Source organism: Lycorma delicatula, chromosome 1, assembly GCF_047948215.1.
Source record: "Lycorma delicatula isolate Av1 chromosome 1, ASM4794821v1, whole genome shotgun sequence".
NCBI lineage: Eukaryota > Metazoa > Arthropoda > Insecta > Hemiptera > Fulgoridae > Lycorma > Lycorma delicatula.
Genome location: NC_134455.1, coordinates 67,716,181 through 67,741,298, shown reverse-complemented (window position 1 = coordinate 67,741,298; position 25,118 = coordinate 67,716,181). Strand labels below are relative to the sequence as shown.

The 25,118-nt window shown below is 30.9% G+C and overlaps 1 protein-coding gene across 3 annotated transcripts in view; it reads left to right on the top strand.

The window, feature by feature from the left end:
* anne (polyamine-transporting ATPase anne boleyn) overlaps nt 1–25,118 on the top strand; it is a 229,047-nt gene that overhangs the window by 189,647 nt on the left and 14,282 nt on the right. For all 3 annotated transcript variants that reach the window (XM_075356201.1, XM_075356192.1, XM_075356211.1), the window contains 4 exons: nt 2,067–2,242; nt 5,375–5,532; nt 12,672–12,862; nt 21,699–22,164. In XM_075356201.1, coding sequence (XP_075212316.1) covers nt 2,067–2,242; nt 5,375–5,532; nt 12,672–12,862; nt 21,699–22,164 — 991 coding nt within the window. The remainder of the gene's footprint in view (nt 1–2,066; nt 2,243–5,374; nt 5,533–12,671; nt 12,863–21,698; nt 22,165–25,118) is intronic.

Sequence of the window (25,118 nt, the reverse complement as noted above, 5' to 3'; positions counted from 1 at the left end):
AGTAATGCAAGTACAAGTTCTTTTTACCATGTTTGAGACCATTTTGTGAAGCATGTGTATACTGATGTTGTAAATCTCTATTGTTATGTTCATCTTTAGTTCTTTCAGTGTTTGTGGCCTGTTTTTATAGACCTTTCCTTTAAGATAACTCCACAGGAAGAGTCCTGCTGGAACCAACAATTACATTTATCATCTTCAAGAAGCACAATAAACTGTGTAATGATATCTTGGTACACAACACTGTTCACTGTATTAGTAGTTTCAAAGAAAATTGGGCCCACTATTTGAAGACATGGTATGACACACCGCACTTCCATTTTCTAAGAGTGTAAGGGGTTTTCATCTAACATATGTTGATTTTCATTTGACCAAATTCTAGTGTTTTGACTGTTCACATAGCCTCTTAAGGTGAAACCATGCCTCATCAATGAAGAAAAATTACCAAAACTATGTGTAGTACACTGTGCGCTTTTCTTTAGCTGGCTCCTTTAATTACTAAACTCTGTAAACTTGATATGCATGAAAGTGTAACTGCTTCATTACTCTCTGAGCCCTCTTTCGTATGAAATCTGAGAGTGCACTGATAATCTCCTCAAGTTCTTTGAAGGCGAGCACTGCATCACATTCTCAACCTCAGCCTGTTTAGTATCAGTCAAAATGGCCAGTCTCCCAGTTCTCTTCTTGTCTGCAACTGAGATCTACATTCTTTAAAACAGGCGATTATTCTCGTTCAAATTCTTAGGCACTGCCACATCCAGATATTTCCCACGAAATTCATCTACAACACTTGCATAAGTGTTGTAGATGCATAAGTGTTGAGAATAAGAACGACTAGAAAAATAATTTTCAACAATGAAAACTTGTTGCTGTTGGGAAAATGACTTGTATACCAAGCAATAAACAAAGCACTACTGCAAGCATCATGTGATCAATATATTTCACAATGTCATGTAGGTTTGTTGTTGTTAATACCCATGGTGCTATCTTGCAGAACCCGTTAGAACTTTTTCAACTACACTACTATTTATAGACACTTTAATTTTGATGTGTACAACTTTTGGATTTCTCTGTATGTTAAATAATCCTATTTAATAATAAAGTATCTTATTTTTTGTGATAAATTATTTTATATGACTTTTAATCACATTTAACAAATAATTGAAATAAAAAATTATATATTTGAGAAGTTAATTTTTTATAGTTTTACATGTTTAGATGAGATTTAGATGACCATTTGTGAATTATGGTTGAATTATTGTTTTAGGTTTCATTTAATTGTTGGTTTATCTTATTGTAGTTTGGCAAGAGTCTAGATAAAACCTGATAAATTTACTGGGGTATGTTTTATGCTTTATAGTCAATAAAATTTTGCAGCCTACCTAACATACATTTAACTTTATTGTGAACTGTATAGCTTTAACTGAATATCCTATAATGCCTAGTAAGAACAGTAAGTAGACTGAAATCTGGAAATGTTTAGAAAACAGCAAGTTAAAATTATTTTTCGTAATATCATAAATGTTTAGTTTTTAAGATATTTTTATTTTCAACAGGCATTTATTTACAAGCAAAGTTGTTAATAATAATATTATTCTTTGTTTCATTTTGGTACACATTTAGAAATAATGTTCGAATCATTATTGAAAAGTTTTGTGTTGATTGAAATAAAACAATATAGAAGATAAAGATACTACGTCTTTGGCTGCTATAATCCAACTACATATTGTAAATGTAGTAGGGCATATGCAGCTTCCAGCTGCTAGCAAATAACCAGAGCAAAGAAAATAGGTGCAGTTTTGTAGACTTTCATGTAAATAAGATAGTAATTCCATTTCTTGGCAGTTTTAATTACGCTTCTTATCGATTATTGCGGAGTTAACTCTTGAGTAAATTGACATAACGAAGATCCAGTTGATGCCAATGATCAGAGATTGTGTGCCTACTAGTAATTTTTCATGAACATGGTTTAGTGGCAGATGATAAATGTGTTTTATATGTTTGATTTAGGTTTTATCCAACGTAAAGTTTTTAGAAATAATTTTAATCTCATATTTTTTTGTTTACAGGTGATAACATGTTAACAGCTCTTAGTGTGGCACGAGATTGTGGTATTGTTTCCCTTGGTCAGCGTGTCATTACAGTTCATGCGAAAGAAAATCAGAATGGTTTATTCCCATCAATATATTACACTCAGACAAATCCTGTTCAACCAACCATACCTGATAGCACACCAACAACACCTGTAAGCAGATTTTATTTTTATGTATTATTTGGACATAAATAAAGCAAAAACCTTTGCTTAAAAGAAAAAAAGTTTTTTTTTTCATATCATGTATGAAATGAAAGTAATCTGATGAATTTAAACATTTAAAATAATTATGACTTATTATAAATGATATACAAGATATTAATTAACAAGATCATCAGACTAAAAATTACAAAATTATGTAGATATCCACCTGAATAAGGACTTCACATATTCGTTGTTTAGTTATATCAGATGTGGAGGATATCTTACTTATTTCTTCTATTTCAAGCACGAAATAGAATTGACTTCAATATCGTTATTTTGAAAGTAGTATTCATTTTGAAAACACATTAATAAAAAAATACTATCACTTTTGGTTTATTCTCTTTGAGTAATTAATTATTTTGTTTATTACTTAAAAATTACTGTTTTTTTTTTTTTTTTACATTTTACTTTCGTAATGAAATGGTTTTTGTATACTATAACAGAATTACTTTCCTCCTTGAATCTTTGAAAAGTAATCACAAAATTAATCCCACTTTGATAGCTTAAAATAGTTATTGTTTAGTATACTCAAAATTTCTTGCTTACTGCCAAGCAAAATACAATCATTTATAAGGATACTATTGCACACTTTTTATAAAACTCAGTTACATGGATTTTTTTTTTTTTTTAGAGGTAGTCCAAAATATTTTTTGTGGGGGATCTGTATTGTTTGAGGTAATATATACTTCAGTTTTCTATTTCCTTTTCTTCAAAAATGTAGTGATGGTGGATCTAGACAGTCTGTAATTTTTAGCACCTTCTGTGTGCTTCATGCCTTTTTAATCTGCCGAGTGATAATAAATTTTTCTTTTAGTACAATTTTTTCACATCAAGGTGTATGTATATATTGAAGCAACACAAGAATAGAGGTGTAATAGATAACAAACTGAATAGGGCAACTAAAATTCATAACTGTTCACCACTAAAATACAGTTGTAATGTAGTACACCAATTCTCTAACAAGAACAAATTATGAATAAACCCAACTTAGACTATAAAATAAAATATTGAAGCTAATAGAACTTGCTGGGGAAGATATATTGGATTCTGAGAAACGGGTCATTGAGCAAATTACAGTATTGTTTTAAGTCCAAACTAGAACATGACCAGAATGAAGTGGTAGAGCTTTATATGCATGTTAATGTTACAAAAACTCACCAAACGTTGTTGATTAGTTGGCTGTAATTAATGAGTGGTGATTGGCCACCAGATGATTATGATTGCTGTATTTAGGATTAGTAGGTAGTTTTAAGTGCTACAGTATTACTGTATGAAATTATCAATATGATAAATATTAATAAATCAACCTTGATATTCCCTTCATCTTCTGGTCTTATTATTTTATAAAATAACCAGTTTATGTGAAAATTAAGTTATGGACATATTTTTCTAAGCTATAAAGAATCGAAAGTATGTATTACTGTTACAGGGAATTCTTTAATGCAGGGTGATTCACATAGTGTTACTGGGGCTTTTTGAGCTTATTCTACTAGTGAAAACAATGAAAAAAGTTCAAATAAACATGGATCTGGAAACGCCTCCATTATTGAGTTACAGCTAGCAAAAGATTTTGTCCTGATTCCTGGGTAAAGTGTAAAATAAAACCATACTGAAATTCTAGGAACCAAAATTAAGGGATAAACTTGATGGTTTTTTATGGCTTTTGATGTGACAAATTGATTAAAACAGGTTCCTAGATCATATCTCACATATTTTTCATATTCAATGTAAAAGTGAAAGTGTGTAAAATCATTACTGCCACAAAAAACATTATCAATGACTCCTGATAGAATCATAAATATTGTCCGTGTCCCTGGGATCACAAATCCCAGTACTTTATATTCAGAGGTAATATATTCATCCAAAATTCTAATTAAATTACAGCCCTGACTTTCAGACACTACAAACACTTTTAAATAGCTTTCTTATACTTTTTACTTGAAACACCTTCCAAACAGAGTTTTTATTACATAAAAAAACTACCATAAACAGGCTCTTATGAATCCTGAATTTTATTCTGGGAAAGTTCAGCTTAAATACACTAAATGTCCAAGAATGTTCTGTGATCTTCCCAAGAATAGATTCATCATTAAAGCTACAAAAAAATCTCACTATTTTGACTCCCAGTTTTAACAATTTCCATAAAAAGTATTATTCTTCTATACAGTTATTCTAGTTATTATTATAATTTTGCAGAAAGTTATTAATCATCATAATTACTATGATATACAGGAAACAGGAAGTTATGCAGGAATTAACAATAATGTCAAGAGGGCTATCATGGTATGGGCAAAGTGGAAGCCTATGAAAAAACTAAGCAGGAGAGGGACAATGGGAGAAGAAAAAATGCATTAAATTACTTGGTTCACTGTTGAAATGTGTTGTAATTTGTGTTGAAGTCAAGGCATAAGTCTATAAAATTAAATTTTTACTGTCTTTTAGCAATATTAAATTAATAAAATGTTTAAACAAAATTTAAAATAAATTGCTAAATTGAAAATTTCATTTGGTATAAACTAGAATATTGTATTATAAACAGACAAGATAAGACAGATAAGAAATATTCATTTTTCTTATTAGATAATAATAAATAATAATCAGGACTGAGACCAATACTTATGACTATTTCAACAGAAAAAAATAAAAATAAATTACAAATCTTTCAAATAAAATAATATAATCTGAATACATCACCAGATAAGATGTTTGTAGGTATTATCTTCCTGTTCTAGTTAATATGCATTTGAAGTCAGTTTAACAACTCTAAACCGCCGAAAATGATAAAATTACATAAACACAAGTAAAAACCCTTATCTCCCATTGCACCATTGTACAATGGCACATACGTGCCAATTACGTTATACTTTAGTAATTATAACCATTGATGTTATTTTGTTATTTTTCTTTTTATGAATTATCTGTCAGTAAAAAAAGTTTTTACCTTGGGTTTCGAGATTTTTTTTGTTGTATTTTTTAACACTTACCAGTTTTTATGCTGGTAACCAAAATAGCAATGTTATTGAATTATGATTCTTAACTTTACTTTTTTTAATTTCTGAATAAAATTTTACTTGTTTATAGATAACTGAAGATAAATATCGGTTGTCTAGAGATTCTAACAGCATGCTGAGTTTTGGTACCGTAGATTCAACTACAGCTACTACTGTTGTAACTGCTAACGGCACAACACGTAACAGTATTATTACAGATATTGAAACTCCAGTTGATAATAATGTTTGGTAAGTTTGTGTTTTCTTGTATTTAACTCATGTATAAATATAATGTCCTGAACAGTTTTATAAATTGATCTAAAGCAGCAGAAGAGATGCAGACTTTGCTGTTTAATTATGTATTTTTTTTTATTTTATTATCTCAGAATAAATCAATCCAAGCAATTTTATTGACAGAAATGTAATTAATGATTCATAGATTCATTAATATAATAATGATGGTGTAGTAATGATTTTTAGATAATGGTTGCAATAAAATATATATTTTTTTATATGTTCATATTTTAAATACCATTCTTGATTTTTTTTGTTGTAATTTTGACTGCTATAAATTAGCATATTTGTTGTGGCTATACCTTCATATATGTGGACAGCCAATGTCATGTAGCAATTTCTCCATTACCTGGCCCCATGTAAGATGGCTTACATTCAAATAATGTTGTTCTGTGGACTTCTTGGTCCACTTCTTATGTTATATTTAATTTAAAATATGGCTGCTTATTGTTATTATTGCTTCATAAATAATTAGTGAAAGAATTAAAGTGTGGGTATTGCATTGGTGCAGTTTTGGGTATATCTGTTTGTATTGATATTGCATGATATTTTCAGAATTTTGCCTTTCTATGAAAACAGGATCCATTATTTCTATATCTTTGTCATCATCACTAAAATTATCATCTTGTTTATTATTACAATGGACTGGTCATATATAGATAAATCTCATCTGGACAGTAAATAATGGATCAAACAAACAATCAATCTGTGAATAAAATGTATAATGTATAAATTAAATAAATGAAAATTTGCACAATATTGAGGTTGGGCAATAAAGTAATGGGACTGATCTGAAAAAAATTTACTTATGTTTAATACTACAATTTAATCTCCTTCAAATTAGTTTCCTTCTGTCTTATACTTTTTTTAGCCTCCAGAGCCACAGTTAAGTAATGCCTCAGAGAATGCTGTTGCTGGTAGCACATTAGAAACTCTTCTTGTTTGGAATTTCATTTACTATTCTTGTTACAGCCTTTTGAACATCTTTTGTTTGAAAATGGTGTACCTTAATCACTAATTTGATTCTTGAAAATAGAAAAAATTGCGTGGGGTCAAGATCCAAGGAATAAGGTGGTGTGGTCGTACAGAAATGTTTTCTGATTTCAAAAACTGCTGTGCAGCATGGGATGGCACATTATAATGATGAAAAATTCAGTTATCTGCAATGTTCCTTGAATTATCCTCCATGAACAGAATGGAGAACTCGTTTTCAAAGTCTTTCTAGAATTGCTTTTTAAAAATATTAATTCATTGTTTCTGCTGGAGGCACCCACTCTATGAATAATGCCCATCAAATCAATGAATCAAGCACGCAAGCTTTCATTCCACTTTTGACTTGAGAAGCTTTATTTGAGAAGCTTCTACTTCTGGCTTGGCAACAAGCTTTATTTTAATTTTGGCAATTCCTTTGAACATCATTGCAAACTTTGATATTTTGCCTATGGAAGAATTTGTCTACTGGAAGAACCAGTCATCACTACCAATGATAATACAATTTAATAACTTTTTGACAAATTTTTCTCATTCCAGATCTTCAGTAATTATTAGACAAATAATTTTCCAATTGATGTTCTCTTTTTCTGCAATCATTTTTACTATCAATTCTGTTAGATTGTACAATTCCACGTTCCCTGGTTGTTGACCTCTGTCCATGAGGTTGATGGTTGTACTTTGCAGTCTTCATCTTCATTATTCATTCTCCCTTCAGAACAAATATGTGCCATTAAAATATTTCTATTCTTGAAAGAACATTATTTCCAAAGATCTGAAGCTTACTGTAAGATGTGCGTAATATATTTCTTGTTTCCATTTCATTCATTTATTACATTATTTCTTGACTGAGAATTCACAGTAATGAGCTGCTTGGACTCAGTTCAAAAACTATAAAATTAATTCCTAGTCCAAGGATTAGGAAAGTCAAAGTCAAAGATGGTGTGTTCTATGCATGCAGCACAGTTGTCCCATCATGATGAAAAACAGTCAGTCTTATTACTTTATTATCCAAACTCAAACATTACAACTGAAAAAACTGAATAATTCATTACAGTCATAAACTGGAAGGTAAATCTATGATGATAAATTACCTCTACTAACTAAAAAAAAAAATGCTGTTTTTAATGCATAAAGAATGTTCACCAACAATGAATAGCTGTGATTGATAAAAAGAAATTAGTAATGGTATAATCTCTAACAATAAAAAACGGAAGTAAAAAGGAATTTGTATATATTGATACAAAATGTTCACAGGATTGGACAAAAATTTGAATGTAATAAATACATTGGTTTTATAACAAAGAAAAGGTAACATGTAACATAAGTTGTACTTAAGTTTGCAATAATACAAAACCTTCCATGGAAAGTTAATTTTTAGATTTTTGGGAAGGTTAAAAGCAGATTTTTTGTTTCAAAGTAATATTTTTTTTTTTCAAATTAACAAGAATTTTAACAAAGAAAAATAAGTTTAATTTTTATAAAATTCCTGATTTATTTCAAAAGTAAATTTTAAATATTAATTTTCTGGGCAATGCAACAGGAGCTAAATATTCAGTTGCTAATTTATTTTTTAATATTTCATGAATTAGATCAGTTTTATTCAGCCATTTATAAATTCCTATTTGTGTAAATGAGTATAAGTATTATATAGATTTTAAGGCTTAATAACTTTTTAATCACTTGGATAAATCCTTGAAATTCATTCTTATGAATTGCATTTATGAAGGGGCCAGTTTTACTATTAAACTTTAAACCTTACAGATAATCAGTTTGAGAATATGCAAAGTGATCTCTGAAAGAATTTTACATGTATGTTAAAAAACACAGATAAATTTATTCTAATATATATATATATATATAAACAATATACATAACACTTTGTGTGTGTGTGTGTGTACATACATACACGTGGGTGTACATACATTTCAGAGGGTGGTTCCCCACATTGAAAGAAAGAAAAACTTTATATCAACATATTTCTTAGTTTACCGGCTCTCTGACGTTTTGTATTTGTAACATAAAAATTTATTTCTTAGGAATGGTTAATCCTATCAAAATGAAATTTTTTACATTGCTAGGTTACCTAGGGGTTTACTTATACAAAAATAATGAACCTGATTTCGATCCATTTCAAAATACAATGTCAAATACGCACTTCGTGCAAAGTGGCAAGACGACTGGATTGCCACAGTTGACAACAAACTTCACTATATCAAAGATAAAATGTTGCCATGGGATTCCTCCCACAGGAAAATTTGCTGAGAGGAAGTGGTCCTCTGCCGATTGCAGATAGGACATACGAGAGCTACACACGGGTACCTGATGTCAGTAGAAAATGCACCAGTATGCATACAATGTAAGTGCTGCTTGACTATGTGCCACATCCTTGTGGATTGCATATGTTATGTGACCTTATGTCGTAAATTTAAATTGCCCAGGAGTTTTCGTCACATCCTGGTCAATAATAAAGACATTTTAGACCGGTTATTTTTATTTTTCTTATTTATTAATGTTTTATATGCTTTTTAATAGTGTTCTTGACATTTTCTTTTTTGTAAGGTAGTTGTATATTTTTGTTTTTAACTTTTTAGTTTAAGATTTTATTTTGTCTTTGTTTTTAGTGTTTTAGTTTGAGTTTTAATTTTGTGGTTGTCTTATTAGATTTTATATTTCACATTTTGTTTTTAGGGCAATGAATACATGAAAATATTTTTCACCCACAAAAACATTTCAAAATAGCAGCCATGTAAACTTTCTAATTGTTAATATTGTTGTATGAAAAAAAATCTTTCTATAAAAAAAAAGAATATCTTTGTAACTGCTAGTTTATTTAAATGTTATATTATTACAAAAAAAAAATATATATATATATATATATATTAAGTGTGACACAGAAAATAACATCTTATTTATTCAAATCCGTTGATAAATAATAAGTTTTCATTTCCTCTCTAGTAAAATTACATTACGTGATTAACTATAATAAATTAATATAATAAATAAATTTACGTGAACTATAATAAATTATTATATCAGATAATAAAACATTAATAAAAGAAAGTACAGTAGCTGTTCAAAATGCTGGCCCTCATTCAAAATACATACATCCAGGAGTTTTTTTTTTTTTTTCATTAACTGCCATACTTTTTCAAAGACGCTAGGTGTCTGACAAATCCTCTCTATTCCATTTAGGATTCTTGTGTGCAGTTCTTCTCTGGTATCCATGAGGATGTCATATATAGTGAAATTAGTGGTCCCATAAGAGAAAGAGGGTTGAGATTGGAAGACCTTGCAGGCCATGCTACTGACTCTCCTCAACCAAACCATCTGTTTGGATAACCTTCATTTAGGTGATCTCAAACTTGTAATCTGTGATGTAGATTAATTTTAGTTGTTAATAAAGATAATAAGAAAATAGTTATTAAAATGTACATTAATAATATGCAATAAATCATAGCTTCTTGCTTGATACATTTATCACTATCATTCTCACATATATTTATCACAGCATGCAGCAAATCTTGGTGCCCCATAATCCTTTTAAATAATCAGCAGTTATTCTTTTAGAATATTTTCTTTTTCAGACATTCAACTATGCCGCTTTACTGTTATATAGAATTAGATCAGATTTAGACCAAATACTCTTTACCATTTTGAACTGATAATGAATATTTAATGTTACTTCTTGTCTTGCAAGAGACATTTTTTAAGAATAGTATCTGGTTACAACTTCTTTAAAACAAGTTTATACAAATAATAAACAATTTTTTTTAAGCTTGTAGTGTAAAAAAACACAACACAAGCCAATAAATAAAACTCAAATCACAACTGAGTGTACATTTTAAAAATGTGGATATTTACATACACTGTGATGCAATAATACTGTTTTATAATAATAGGTCATTGATATTTTTATCAAACTGTGAATATATCTGTCTACATAATAAACAAGATATTTAAAATAACATTGCAAACCACTTTAAATTATCTAGTGTGATATAACTGCTCAGTAAATATGATGCTCACACTTCAAACAGAATACTGAGAATAAAAACAATGGCATTATTTAAATCTACTGATAATAACATTTATAAAGTTAAATGATGGAGTGTTTGTAAGTAAAAAATAAATTTCCTATTTTAAAAATTCTATCTTGAAATTCAGGATTTAAAAATATGTAATTTTAAACCATTCTAATATAAAATTAGTAGTCAGAATTAAAGATTATTTATTTTCATCAATGACCAAAAGCTTAATTTTTGTTGTGTCCTTTGTAATATGGAGCTGATTGTTGTAGTAAACAGTAAGCAGCTTGTTAGAGGAATAACCCAGATCATTTAGGATTGGTGAGGATGATTTGCAACTTCCAGTTGATTTTAAAAGTACTATAGAGCATTTAAATTATTGTTAAATGTCTTATAGTGAAAAATAATTTCTAAAAGGAAGTTATGAAATCAAAGAAAATTTATTTTTCAGCATTTAGTGCTCATGTCAATTTTATTTACCTCATTGATTCAGCACATGTTCAAATATACCTACAATTCCTATAAAAGTTCTCAAAACCCCAGTTTATGCCCTCTGCCTAGAATTACCTTTTTACACGGTAGATGAAACTTTAATGTTTTTCATTGCAGATGAAAATTTAATTTTTTTGATGTCTTTATCATTAAAGGAGAAACTCCTTTAATGTACTTCCAGACAAATAGTGGCAATAAATGGATTGAAAAGTAGTATTACTTAAGAAGCTCTAAAAGTAGTATTAGAAAGAATAAAATATGTTAATGTTGAAAATTATTAAGAAATCTTGTAAGTAATTTGTTTTTGTTGTTAATTTCCATCAAAACCGTAGCCATGTGCACAGTTACCCCATTCTGTTGAAACCACTGTTTGGCTCACTTTAAGACCTATGAAGTTCTGCAACATAGTACACCATTCTGCATTCACTATGACTATCTCACTGCCTTCAGAGAAGTCCAGAGGCCGATCACTTCAAATTTCATCATCCCACACCACACAATGATCTGTTTTGTAAACTTCATCATCCCACACCACACAATGACCTGTTTTGTATGAAGTGGATGGTCATGAAGTCATCTTATTTGTATCAGACCAATATCAGAAGTTATGATTATTAACACAACCTGACAGGTGGAAACGGACTTTGTCACTCAGGATTACAAACGGTAATAAATCTACTTTTCTGTCATCATTTCCAACATTGTCTTTGTAAAATTGTCAGTGGGTTGTTCCCAATCACAAGAGATCAAGAGTTTATAGGGGTGGGTTCAAGTCAAAATGGAGTATTCTTTTGACAGTTTGATTGCGAATATTCAGAGCAGAGAAATAATGGCATACCAAATGCTGAGGGCTATCTTCAGTTGCTTGTCTTACCTGTTCAAGGTTCTCCAGCGTTAGTACTGATGATCATATCATATCATAGTACCTTCCCGAATGTTTTCTTATTGATGTCATCTTAAAATTCTTCACTGACATTTCTTTGCACGAGTATAAAGAACCATTGTTTTTGGAAAACATTTTCACAGTAAAAGCACAGTGCATAGTATTTCATGGCCCCATCCATGGTGATTGAAATGGCAACTTGGTAGGAGTGGAGTTCTCTATTACCCCACCATCTCTCATTTCCAGTCATCAACAATAGTCAGGTTTTTCTGCTTTATGGTGGTTCCAGAGGCTAAACAGAATGAGAGTGAGAGGTTTTTCTGCTCTACCCTCTAGCCTCTAGATTGTGCACCACGAATCATGTTTCGTTTAAAAAATCCTCCTTTATGAGAACATTTCAATTTTAAATAAGTACTTCTTGTACTCTACTATTTCTTGTTTTATAGTAGGTTGTAATAAAACACACAAATTATTTTTACTTTTTTTTTTTTTTCTATTGTTCAGAACATGTACTATTTGTTACATTTCATTAAGTTACCAAATTTCAAGGTATTGAAAATTGTAACACTACCCATATTTGGGAGATATATACAGGTATATACAGATATACAGGTTTCACAATACTTCTTTCTTATAATTATTTTTTTCTTTACACAGTTGCTTTTATAATCTTTTTAACAAGATAATTTGTGTAATTTCAGTTCACCAAATGATTTTGGATCTGCAACAAATTATACTTTTGCCTTAACTGGACCTACTTGGAGTTTAATAAGAAACCATTATCCAGATCTTGTTCCTAAAATTGCTACTCGTGGTACAGTGTTCTCTCGCATGTCGCCTGATCAAAAACAACAGCTTGTTCTTGAATTACAGGCTTTAGGATATTATGTTGGTAAGAGATATTTTATTTTGTTTATGGCATGTTTGAATTAAAGTAAAAGGAAAATAAGAACCAACTATTTCAGCTTCATAAAAAAATTTCATTTTTATTTTTATATTCTTAAAAGATGTTAAACATATTTAATAAGTATTTTTAGATCTATTAAAAATATTTTTTATAAAGTAGGGGTTTTTTCTATTTTATAAAAATAATGAACTGACTGTAATGCAATATTGTATTTTTACAGTATTACAAAGCGTTTTAATTGAAATGTAATTTTCAATATATCTTGTTGCTACATATATGCCAAACTTCATATCGGCGAGTGCAACACTAGCCGCTTAGACGTCATACAGTATATGTATGAGCCTGCACAAGTGCCACTCGCACAAAGGTAGCTGACCACACAACTCTCCCACTACAGCAGCACTGTGGCCCCACCATTACCAGGCTTCTATAAAAGAGTGAACAGCTGAACAAACTTCAATTCATTGCCAACTACTGACTAGAGAAGAAAAAGAAGAAGAAACCTTCTGGATCCAACAGCTCTTCTCAGAGCTACCACAAGGTTTTAAGATGCCACGTGCTATCGAAGGCATTTGGCTACAATCTACACCAGAGGTTCCCAAACTTATTTTTCTCATAGATCACTTTCAAAATTTTGCTGGTTCCGGTGGACCCCCTGCAGCTACATTTCTACCATATTTCCAGTCAACGGAAAATGTGAAGATTAGATCTAACTATGAAAATTTGCGTTACGGCTGAGTTCCACGAACTAACAGCTTCCGAAAAAAAAGTGAGAATTGATTGGTTTTTTTTTATTGACTGTGCTGTGAGTGGATGTCAAAAAAGTAAAGTTGGTCAATAAAAAAAAATGCTTCCATCCAGCTTTACATTTTTGACATCTACTCACAGCACAAGAAAGCAATCAATTCTCACTTATTTTATTTAGAAAACTTCCCATTCAGAGTGGTAAAAAGCAAAAGAAAAACAGTATATTTTTTTGTGTTGCATTTATTCAGATATGTAATCATTACACTATGAATTATTATTGTTATCATATTGCAATGTAATATAATAAAATTGTCGTAATATAATTAAAATTAAACATTAATAACGTAATGTAACTTCTACAATGACAATCACAAAATAGTTACAATTTTAATGGGAGGGATGTACTTGATGGATTGACAGCAAATTATCAATATTTGGCTTCAGTTTTGTTAGGAATAAGTGCAAATATTGTGTGATATTGAATCACACAATTCTGTGATATTGAATCTGCTCCTTTTTTTTTGATAAAAGGTTTGTAACGACACTAAAACTTTTTTCGACAAGATATTACGAGGGAAACGCTATCAAAAGCTTTCTCGCAATTCCCCACAGTCCAGGATATTTTTCTGGTATTTCTGCCTGCAGCCAAAATGTTTGATACCCTCTTTTAAATTTCACCTTCAGCTCCTCATTAGTGCTAAGCTCGAGTAGCTCCTCTTGTAATATCACATTCTCCACTTCCGTTTCATCATATGGATTTATGATCCATGGTGGTATTTCCAACGTCAGAATATCTTCAAATCTGATTTTGAGGTCATCATGCAGGGCAATTAAATGTTGAACGTATGTCTGAATATCCTCATCAAGGCATTCTACCTGTGACAAGTTTGAAAACTGGGAAAATACGCGCCGACTAATATTTTGCTTCATAAATTTCAATTTTCCAAGAAAAGCTGAAATTACACCCTTTGTTTTTATTAAATTGAGACTGTCCCCTTGTAATTGTAAGTTAATGTCATTAAATTTTTTGAACAAATCTGTCAAATACTCGATGTCAGCTTTCAAAGTGATCAAATTTTCTTTTAAATCTGAATCTTTACCTTCCAGAAACTCTAAAACTGATTCAAAAAGTGAGTAAAATCTTGTTAAACATGCACCTTTCGACAATGCGTACTTCAGTATGTAAGAGCAACCGTTGGAAGTCTTCATCATTTTCATCGCACAATTGGGCAAATAAACGCGTGTCCAATGCATTGCTTCTTATCTTGTTAACAGCATTAATTACAAGTTGAAGCGATTGGTGCAATCTATCACTCAGATTTTTCGCTACTAGGTGTTGTCGGTGGATGACACAGTGAATTGCAGTTACCTCTGGTATAATTCTTTTAAGATGTCTTATAAACCCACGATATCGCCCGACCATGGCAGGAGCTCCATCTGTTGCCACCGAAATGACGTTTGTGAATGGAATTGATTTTTCGTTAAAAAAAATCACTCAGGACATTAAAGATTGATTCACTTTTGGTGTCCATCTCCAAAGTTTTTGCGAATAGTAGCTCTTCATGAATTTCTTCATCCATAACAAATCGAACATATGCCAATAATAATGCTTTATTACCAGGTAAAGTTGACTCGTCCAGTTGAATAGAAAAATGAGTTGTTTGCAGATAATTACACAAGAAACTTTCAATATCAGAGCTCATTTCATCAATACGTCTTTGTACAGTGTTGTTACTCAAAGGAATTCTTTTGAGTATGTCAAATGGAGATTTGTACAGAACAGTTTTTAAAACCTCTTCAACAGCGGGTAAAATTAACTGTTCTCCAATGGTATGCGGTTTTCCTGATTTCGCTATAAGTAATGAAATATTGTACGATGCCCACAAGCCATCATCGTTACTTTCAGATGTAACGTCGAAAGCGAACATACTGTGCACAGTAGGTCTCTTTTCATATTTTTCCTTCAATGTTTGAAAATATTTCAAATCTTTACCTATTTTATCAGGATGACACCTTCTTAGATGATCTTCGAGCTTCGATGGTTTCATAGAGTCATTGCTCAAAATTTTGCTGCACAAAAGGCATATAGGCAATCTCTTGCCTGCCTTTGATGGAAGAAATCCAAATTTTAAATAATCAACACTGTACAGTCGACATTTCTTCTTAGATTCAGCCATGTTTTGTATCAGTTACCTACTGGTAAATAAAAAAAAATTTGTTTTAGTAATCTCAAGGCGGTCTTACTTAACAGGATATGACTATTTTAACAGAATAGGATTAATTAATTATTGGAATGAAATAAAGTACCAGCGGCAAACTGATTCTAATTATTAAAAGCAATAAATCTGTAAGATCCATAATAAAGTTTTATGAAAATGGCTGAACCGATTTTAATGTGATGTAAAACATTTTTTCATTAATTATATTTTGATGTATTTCTGTAAATTCTATATAAAATTCTTTTAAATAACCAATATTTTGATATCACAACTTTGGGATTTTAATCATTTATTTATTACTTTGATGCACGTTACGAGTATGTAAAGACAGGTACAATTTATGAAAATATACAGCGTGTTACAGAATAAGGATTACAATCGGGAAATGGTATGTTCAGGATCAGTTTTTAAGCCGATTCCAATAGTTTTTTTATATATCTGAAAAAAAATTTTGACCAAACATTAATAAATCCTTAAACGAAAGAGATTTCTTTTAGGAATAAGCCTTGCCTTTTGTACTTACGTATTTTTTGTTTACTGACGTGTACAATAAATTGTCAAATAAATAAATAAACAATAAATAAAATAAAAGTAAGTATAACAAAAAAGCAGGTAATACTTACTACTTTTTCCGACACTGGCAAACGCTAACATCTATTCACTTTACTTTTCTTTTTGAAATTCCGGAAACAAATGAGTAACGTTTATCCTCGGCAGTCATATTTATATTAATGAAGAATCAAACAAGTTCATGCAAGATTGCTAGCACACACACCACAAGTCTGAACAAGCGTTGCGGCGGCGGCTGTGCTTTGCAAGTCTCGACACGTTTGTTGAACTGAATATGGAATATGCAAGTTTTTACAAGTAACAGTCGCTGAGCTTCTCAAAACATTATCTGCCTACATTGATACGCAAATTCAAGCCAACATTTTAGTTCTTCACTATCGAAACCAGATGAATTTTCGTGGACCCCCGCTTACGAATTGTGAACCCCCATTTTTTTGTCATGTCAATATAGACCCCCGTCGAGTCTCCTGTGGACCCCTGGGGGTCCACCTGGACCACTTCGGGAATCAATGATCTGCACAATGAAATGTATTGTTATGCAATTTTTAAACTTCTAATTTTAAATTATTGTTTGGATACAATGAAATTTTATATTAGCTTTTATAATATCTCATATCCTAACACAAAACGCTTGTATATATTACTCTTGTTGATCTTTGTCACTATTGTAATGTTGTGCATTTAAATTTCACAATCTAATCCTTTGGCATGTATTTACCATTATTTCAACAGATTTCAACATAACAGGACTAGCTAAAGTCAAAAAATAACAAAGTACTATTTTAGAAGTAGAATGTAATACACTAAATAAACAGATTATACAAAATCTGATTCATTTCTCTTCTAAACATAGAAAAGTCCTTAGAAGATCCAAAAATCAGTTCATATCAAATATTAAAATGAGACATGTCCTTTTTTTGTAATTCAGCAAAATTTAAACTAAAACATATGAAAACTGTTAGACTAAATATTAATACAATCAAAAAAAATCAAATAATGTAATAATAGAAATTCAGTATTTTAAGATTATACTGTAATCAGTACAGTACTGCTAGCTAAAGATGGTGTTATGACCACATAAACATGGAACCAGACACTTGTTCTCTGAGTGTGTTAAGAAAAGATTTTCCCTAGACTTTTGCTGTGATATTTAAAGTAAGAAAGGTTCTTATAACTGCATCTTTATTATTATTAAACAAATTTTTAGTAAAATTTGGAAAACATTAAAAAAATCACTTCTCTTAGGGTTGAACTTTGGACCATGTATATCTCTGTTCCTTTTACCCACACTCAAGTTTCTCCACAAAACTTGCAAGGAGTCTCAAATCCAGGGAAACTTAAGAAGTATTTATATCATCTGTTGCCTTGTGGCTATATTGAGGATTGTCATCTTACATCATCAAGAAGGCATATGATACTGTCTAGGGGTATTCTGAATACACTGAAGTAGGATCTAGGAGGTCACATGTTGTTGGCCTTCATTAGTAATTTCCTTTGCATATGGTCCTTCTGTGTTCATGTAGGAAATACGTATCTGATAATTTGTTGGAAAATGGAGTTCACAGGGGAAAGTCTTGAGTATTACTTTGTGTTCCCTGTGGATATAACTAGCATAAGTGAATGTGTACACAAGCCAGATAGATGTTCACTCTATGTTGACAGTTTCGTGTGTATCTTCTCCGGCTGCAGAATGGCTTCTACAGAACACTATCCCGGTTAGAAGTGTGGTCTTCTTATTATCCCTGAAGAAGACCGAATGTGTATCCTTCTCATGCCTAAGAGAGTTTTACAATCCCTCTATTTTGTTGAAAGACAAACAAATTAAAATTACCAGTGAAGTTAAATTTTTAGGGATGTATTTCACTAGCAGCTGATCTGGATTAACAACTTAAGGAACTATGTTTGAGTTGTTGAAAGCATTAAATATACTACATGTGCTAACTAACACAATGGGGTGCAGACAGGATTTGTATGCTTAGTTTCTACTGCACTGTGATTTGATCGTGATTAGACTGTGGTAGTGTAAAATTTATGACATTAAACATGCTGGATACTGTGCATAACTCATCTCTTTTTCTCACTACAGGCACCTTCCATTCAAGTCCATTTGTCAGCCTTTTTGTTGTCTCTGGTGAATCTGTTCTTATACCTTTGTAACAGATATGAGAATAGTTGATGTTGTCTTATGTAGCCTACATCGAAGTCCTGCCAGACCATCCAAACTTTGAGCTTCTGTTTTTTAATCACCATGTTTGTAAGCTAACACTCTCCTTGGTTATCTGCTATACTTGGTATTAGAGCTGTCTGCTTATTTTTTTTTATTGAATATTGAGTTCACTTAACATATGCCCTTATCTGCCTTGGAAACTAAATCCTATAAATATTGACTTGACTTTGAGTCTATATAATAAATTAGAAACAAACCCTGTTATTCTTTTACAAGAATTGCTTCAAATCCTTACTGATTTAAAGTCATATGACACTGTCTGTACAGATGGCTCCAAATATAATAATTAGTCTGCTAGACTTACGTAATGGATGAACAAATGTATCTCTTGGACTCCCAACTATTACAAGTGTCTTTGCTGCTGATCTTTATATTATTAACATAAAGATCAGCATGAATATCATGATCCTAGATGCCTTCATGTTATTATCTGTAGTAATACTACAAATCATCATTTGTACATCAATTGTACATCATTTGTTGAGTGCATGTGCATTGCAAGCAATAGGTGACATGTATTCAAAACATCCTCTTGTTTTAGAAATACACAAAGCACTCTCTCCTAATCCATTATAATAAACGTGTCAGCTTCTGCTGAATTCCAAGCCATGTTAGGATCCCAGGGAACAATTGTGCTAATGTTGCTGCTAAGGAAACGTATTTAGCCAAATTCACTACTCATTTTCTTGTTTCCATTTTTCTAATTTTATAAAACAATGACTGTGAATGGATTGACAGAATGAGTGGAATGCGATGGTAGATAACAATCTTCAACTTGTAAATAACACAGTGCATTCTTTGTTTTTGACCAGTAGAGTAAAGAGGAGAAATGAGGTTGTTCTTTATTGAGTGCAGATAGGTCACACCAGACTGACAGGAATATTTTATTCTGGTGATATTCCTATACGTCTTCAACTTAACTGTTCACCATATTCTTTTGGATTGTATACATGAAGCAGTTTTTCTTTGCTGGTTTAAATTACCTACCACAATATAACATATTCTAGGTGATGCTAATATGATTGATAAAGTGTTTAATTTTGTTTGTTACATAAGAATATATCGTCAGTTGTGAATCTTTTATTTTTTTTTTTGTTATTTATATTTTTATTCTTTCTACATAATGTTTTCTTTTGTTTGTTTCCTCAGTAAAGGGTAATATTGTTTTGTTTAATGCTGTTTTGTCTCTGTTTTATGTAATCTATGTCCCCATTTTTTCGTAGTTAGTTTTTTAATTTAATTATTCTAGAAGGGGCCCTTTAATTCTCCTCAGACTTTGTTAAATTGTTTATTTATGTTTTTGCTGTTATTTTTAAAACAGAGAATATCATATTTTTTTAAGATTCTTACTGTGATATTAGTTTTATGTAGGTTTTCGGTGTGTTAGCTGTGATACTAGTTGTAAAATTTTTGTTTTTAATTTAATTTATGATATTTTTGTTCCAAGTGATGATAACAGGTAAGTATGTTTTTCACCCCCAAAAGAAAGTACATAAATAAAGTTTAAAAATTTCTCTGTTGAGTAATTACTTGATAAATTTTGAGATGTTTGATTTAAATTATATTAAAAGATATAATATTTAAACAAGCATTTTTAAAAAGAATGACGTTCTTTTTAGAGATGACACCTCTCTTTTTCGTCTTGAATATTATTATTAAATGCATTCCAACACATTTCAGATTTTTCTGACCTTAAGTACAGTTAAGTTATTTTAAGTCATCATCTATATATTTCCTCAAAATATCTTACCCCAATAAGAATTCTTTTACCAACAAGATTAGTTATGGAAATTTTTAACTATATTTCTTAATTCTACATGCTTGTGGCCAGCCATTACTTACAGACTGCATACAATCTGTACAGTGGCTAGCAGTCACAGGCATGTATAGGAAATAAAGAACAAATTTTAAAATTAAAAAAATTGATGTTATTAAGAATTTCTAATATTTAAATCTCACACTATATATGCGATAATTTTAATTTCTTAATGTGTAATTTTAAAGTTTTAATCTTTTGATCAATTGATGAAAGAAAATCCTTGAAAGCACTTTTGATGTACAAATGAAGAAGTAATAATAAGGTAAAAAATATTACTAAATTCTGAACTGATTTAGCTAAATTAATTAATTAATATATATATATATATATATATATATATATATAAAATAATAATTTATAACAAAAATAACTGAAGGTTATTTCAAAGAAATCAAAGGTTATATGTGCATAATAATGAAATAAATGTTGTTAAGGGTAAACATGATAGGAATTCTTAAGAAAAATGTTTTTTAGCTAAAGTAATTTAAGAAAGATGTGTCCAAATAGTAATTGAGATAGTTATTTAGGAGCACTCTTTTTTTTGTTTGAAAAAAATTTATTTTAAACTATAAATCTGCGTTAGTTATAGAAATGTAGAATTGTATTGTATGTAGAGCATAAATTTATGAAAAATGTTTAGGTAGTGTAACTTAACTATATTTTTTTAAATTAACTTTTTCTTTTTATTGGGCTTATTTTGGATTATGTATGTATTAGTCCTTTGGTATTTTACATTAACCTTTGGTATTCACCTTTCTTTTGAGATCTTAAAAAAAATTAAATATAAGCTTTTAGTGAATTATAACATATCCATGATTCTTTGGTTAACCACTGTTCTGGTTAGCTAAGAGTTAGCTACATCTTTTAAAAATAGTCTTAATACATATGTGAATACTTAAAATAAAAAAAAGGGTAATATTATCCCTAAAACATCAATTCAAATTTGTTTCAAACAGCACAATTGCTTATAGAAATTGGCCACACATTTCAAAAAGGTGAATTAAAATCAGAAATTTATTTATAGGTCTCTTTTTTACTTTTTTTAAACCCGGTAATATTTTGTAAAATTGTTAAAGAAGCAAAGAATTTTTTTCCTGAAATGAGTAATTTTAACTAAAAAAAAATGTTTTTTTTTAATATTGTTTGGGATAACGTATCCCAACAGCACTAACATAGTGCTGTTATTTCTGTGTTTAGCATTAATAGTAATAGTAACTAGTTTTTCTTTATAATTTTCAGCAATGTGTGGTGATGGAGCAAATGACTGTGGTGCTTTAAAGGCAGCTCATACCGGTATATCATTATCAGATGCAGAATCATCTGTAGCATCACCATTCACTTCTCGAGATCCTAACATAGAATGTCTTGTTCAAGTTGTACGAGAGGGACGTGCTGCTCTTGTTACATCATTTGGAATCTTTAAATATATGGCTGCTTACAGCCTTACACAGTTTATCTCTGTAATGATACTTTATTCTATTGATAGTAATCTTTCCGATATTCAGTATCTATTTATCGATTTATTTCTTATTACAACATTTGCATTTGTATTGGGAAGAACTGAAGCTTACGATGGCCCACTTGTATCCCAGCCTCCTCAGACATCACTCATGTCGTTGGCACCTGTTGTATCACTTGTTGGACAGATGGCTATTGCAGTAATTTTTCAGCTTATCAGCTTCTATTCTGTTCAACATTATGATTGGTAAGATGATTTGTTTTATGTTTTCCAAAATTTTATTTTCCTGTTTATTAAACAAATTTTTGTATTTATTAGTAACAATATCATCATGATATAAAGATGATATACATAGTTGTTTCTTGTCATATTTAATTTTTGTTACATTATTACAATTTCCCCATGCTAACAATGTAACTGTTACTATTGTTTGAATATTATTTTAATATAAGATATAGCATTAGTAAAGGTTAAGTGCCTTTTGTTTTTAAAATAGAATATTATTATTATTACTGTGTGTTGATTTTTCAAGAGCTTGTAAAAAATTATATTTTAATTGTATTTTTTAGTTTTATACACTATTGTAGGAAAAAGATAAATCTAGCACAAATGACAATTTAGTGGTTGGTAATATGTGTATAATGGAGAAATTAAGAGACCTGCCTAAACTCAAGAAGCACCCCAGCCCCAATTTAGGATTTTTAGTCACATGATAAGAATGTCCTTTGACCAGTCCATAGTAAGATATGTCCCTAGCAGACCATATTAATACAAAGAATGGTGTAGTTTTAGTGATTCCCAGATCCCTCAGCATGGAAGCTGCAGAATAAGTACTCAAGTCATCTGCAGATGATTCTGAGTCCCAAATCTAACTCCCCACTTAATGTAATAAAATAGCCAGGTAGGGTTACCAATGTTACACTGTTCAACTGCACAGAGACTGAAAGGAGCATGATCTAGCCACCCTGTCCAGTGCCATAGCCAGTGAACTTGCGACTGCATCTTGTGAGGCGTAACTCCAATGAGAGTCAAGCCTATTGATACTAAGAACACCTGATGATGTCTTCTTAACCTTGCCTAGAAGGGATCGTCTTTTGAGACATTCAGGCATAATCCTACAGATGGTAACTTCTCACCATCTACCACTTGATAGAGTCGCTAAACCAAATATTCAGAGTGGATCGTCTTTTTGGGAGCACTACTATTATTACAGCAACGTGTTATTAGTAGTGTAAAACTAACCTAATAATAGTAGAAAGCCTAAGTAGAATTTCCCTAAAAACCGTGGATAAGAAGGGACCAAGAATAAGAAAAAAGAGTTTTTAGTGAGAAAGGAATGTACCGTAAACTGGTCATCCAAATCCTCACTGGCCCCCTTCATGTTCTGTGAGGTTACAATTGCATCTATGTCTTGATTTATTCTAATTATTCTTTTATCCAAATCAAATCCATCAGAATCATCATTCCAATCAAATGAAAAAATTTAGCATTGAATATCACAAAACAATCTGAAAACAAGACCAAATTCATCTCAATATAAACTGATTAAAAAAATTAATGATTGTCATCAGCGATTGTATTTTTTTTCTCAATAAGTATATTTCTATGTATATAGTGAAAAAATAGTGTAGTGTGTGTATGTATATATATTTTGTCGCCAAATGCTTTGACGGCACATGGCACTTCATATAACCTTGTAGTAGCCCTGAGAATGACAATTGGCTTTGACAGCTCGTTGTAATTTGTAACCTTATGGTAGGCCTGAAAAGGGCCGTTTTTGCATTGGCTCTGAGAAGAGCTGTAGGGTCTGGAAGCTGGTCTCCAGAGAAGTCGACTTGGCTGTAGTCAGGGAGTTGCGGCTTGTCCATTGAAATCAGACCGGGCGTCCCCTCAGCGGCAGTTGAGTCTCCACTACAGCGTGGCAGTGGTGGCCTCCAGAGCCCCAGAGTGTTGGATCTGCGTCGATTGTCTTTTGCCAGTGTGGCTGAGGTGGTTCTCCCTGAGCAACCCCATGCTGGGCGGCTCCTGCTGCTGAGTCCGTCATCCAGGGCGGTTGAAGCCCAGCGAGCTAGAGCAGGAAGGTAGTGTCTGCATCCAGCGGCTCCCTCAGCGGGCCGGCCAGGCCAGCTGCTTCAACAGGGATGTTGGCACCTGCCGGGAGATCCCACATTGAGGTGGCCAGGGAACGTTTGTCTTGTTTGGTAATAGTACACATGTGATGATGCATTGACAGAAAGCACTTATTTCTCAATGCTACCTGCTAAATTTGTTAGTTGTTGAATGAGAATGGTAGTACCACTTTTTCTTTGATCATTTTTACAAAGCATCCAGGCAATGTATTACTTTGCAAAAGTTATTTTGAAAAAGACAAGATTATTATTGGTATCGCAAGTAATAAGCATACTTCTGATGTCATGTTATTGTTACTTTTTGTACAGAGCTTGGTTAAGAGTAACATAATTGGTTAAGCAGTTTATTGCAAAGTAGAAGTAAATTTTTCAATTTCCTTGTTTGCTGAACTTTAAAATATGTAATTCTTAATTTTTATATGTTTTAATCAGATTTTTTAAATGAATGTGATCAATGAATTCTGTCATAGTATTCTTTTCAGTTTCCCTTTTATCTAAAGAGTTCATTTAATCCATTAAATCCATTCATTCATTCATTTAATTCATTTTAGTTAATCCCATCTTCCTTTTCTCTAACTAAAATGATAACATTCTTTTATATGGTCTAATCATTAAAAAGCTTAATATTTATTTAGTAGTATAAAATTTTTACTATTATTTAAAGCATAGAGAAATAACCATTTTATATATACAATAAGTGTCATACAAAATGTATCCTGCTATATGTAAGAAGTTTTTAATAATTTGAAATTATAAAAAGTAGCTGGATAATGAAACATAATGAGTTATGGGAATAAACAACTATTGTGTTCTTCCTGAATTATGTTCTATAAACTATTAATATTGCTATGTTTTAGCAGTTGTTATTCTAAGTAGACAGTGTTTATTCTGAACACATTAATAAGATTTATTTATACATATGCAGCAGAGTATATGTACATTTAATTCACAGGCCAAAGGCGTACAAACTGCTTATAAAAGCTCTTTTGAGCTTGTAAAAAAGCTTGCTGTAATTGATTATATTTATTGTCATTAAATGCAATAACTTCTTTATTAACTATAAAAAAAAAA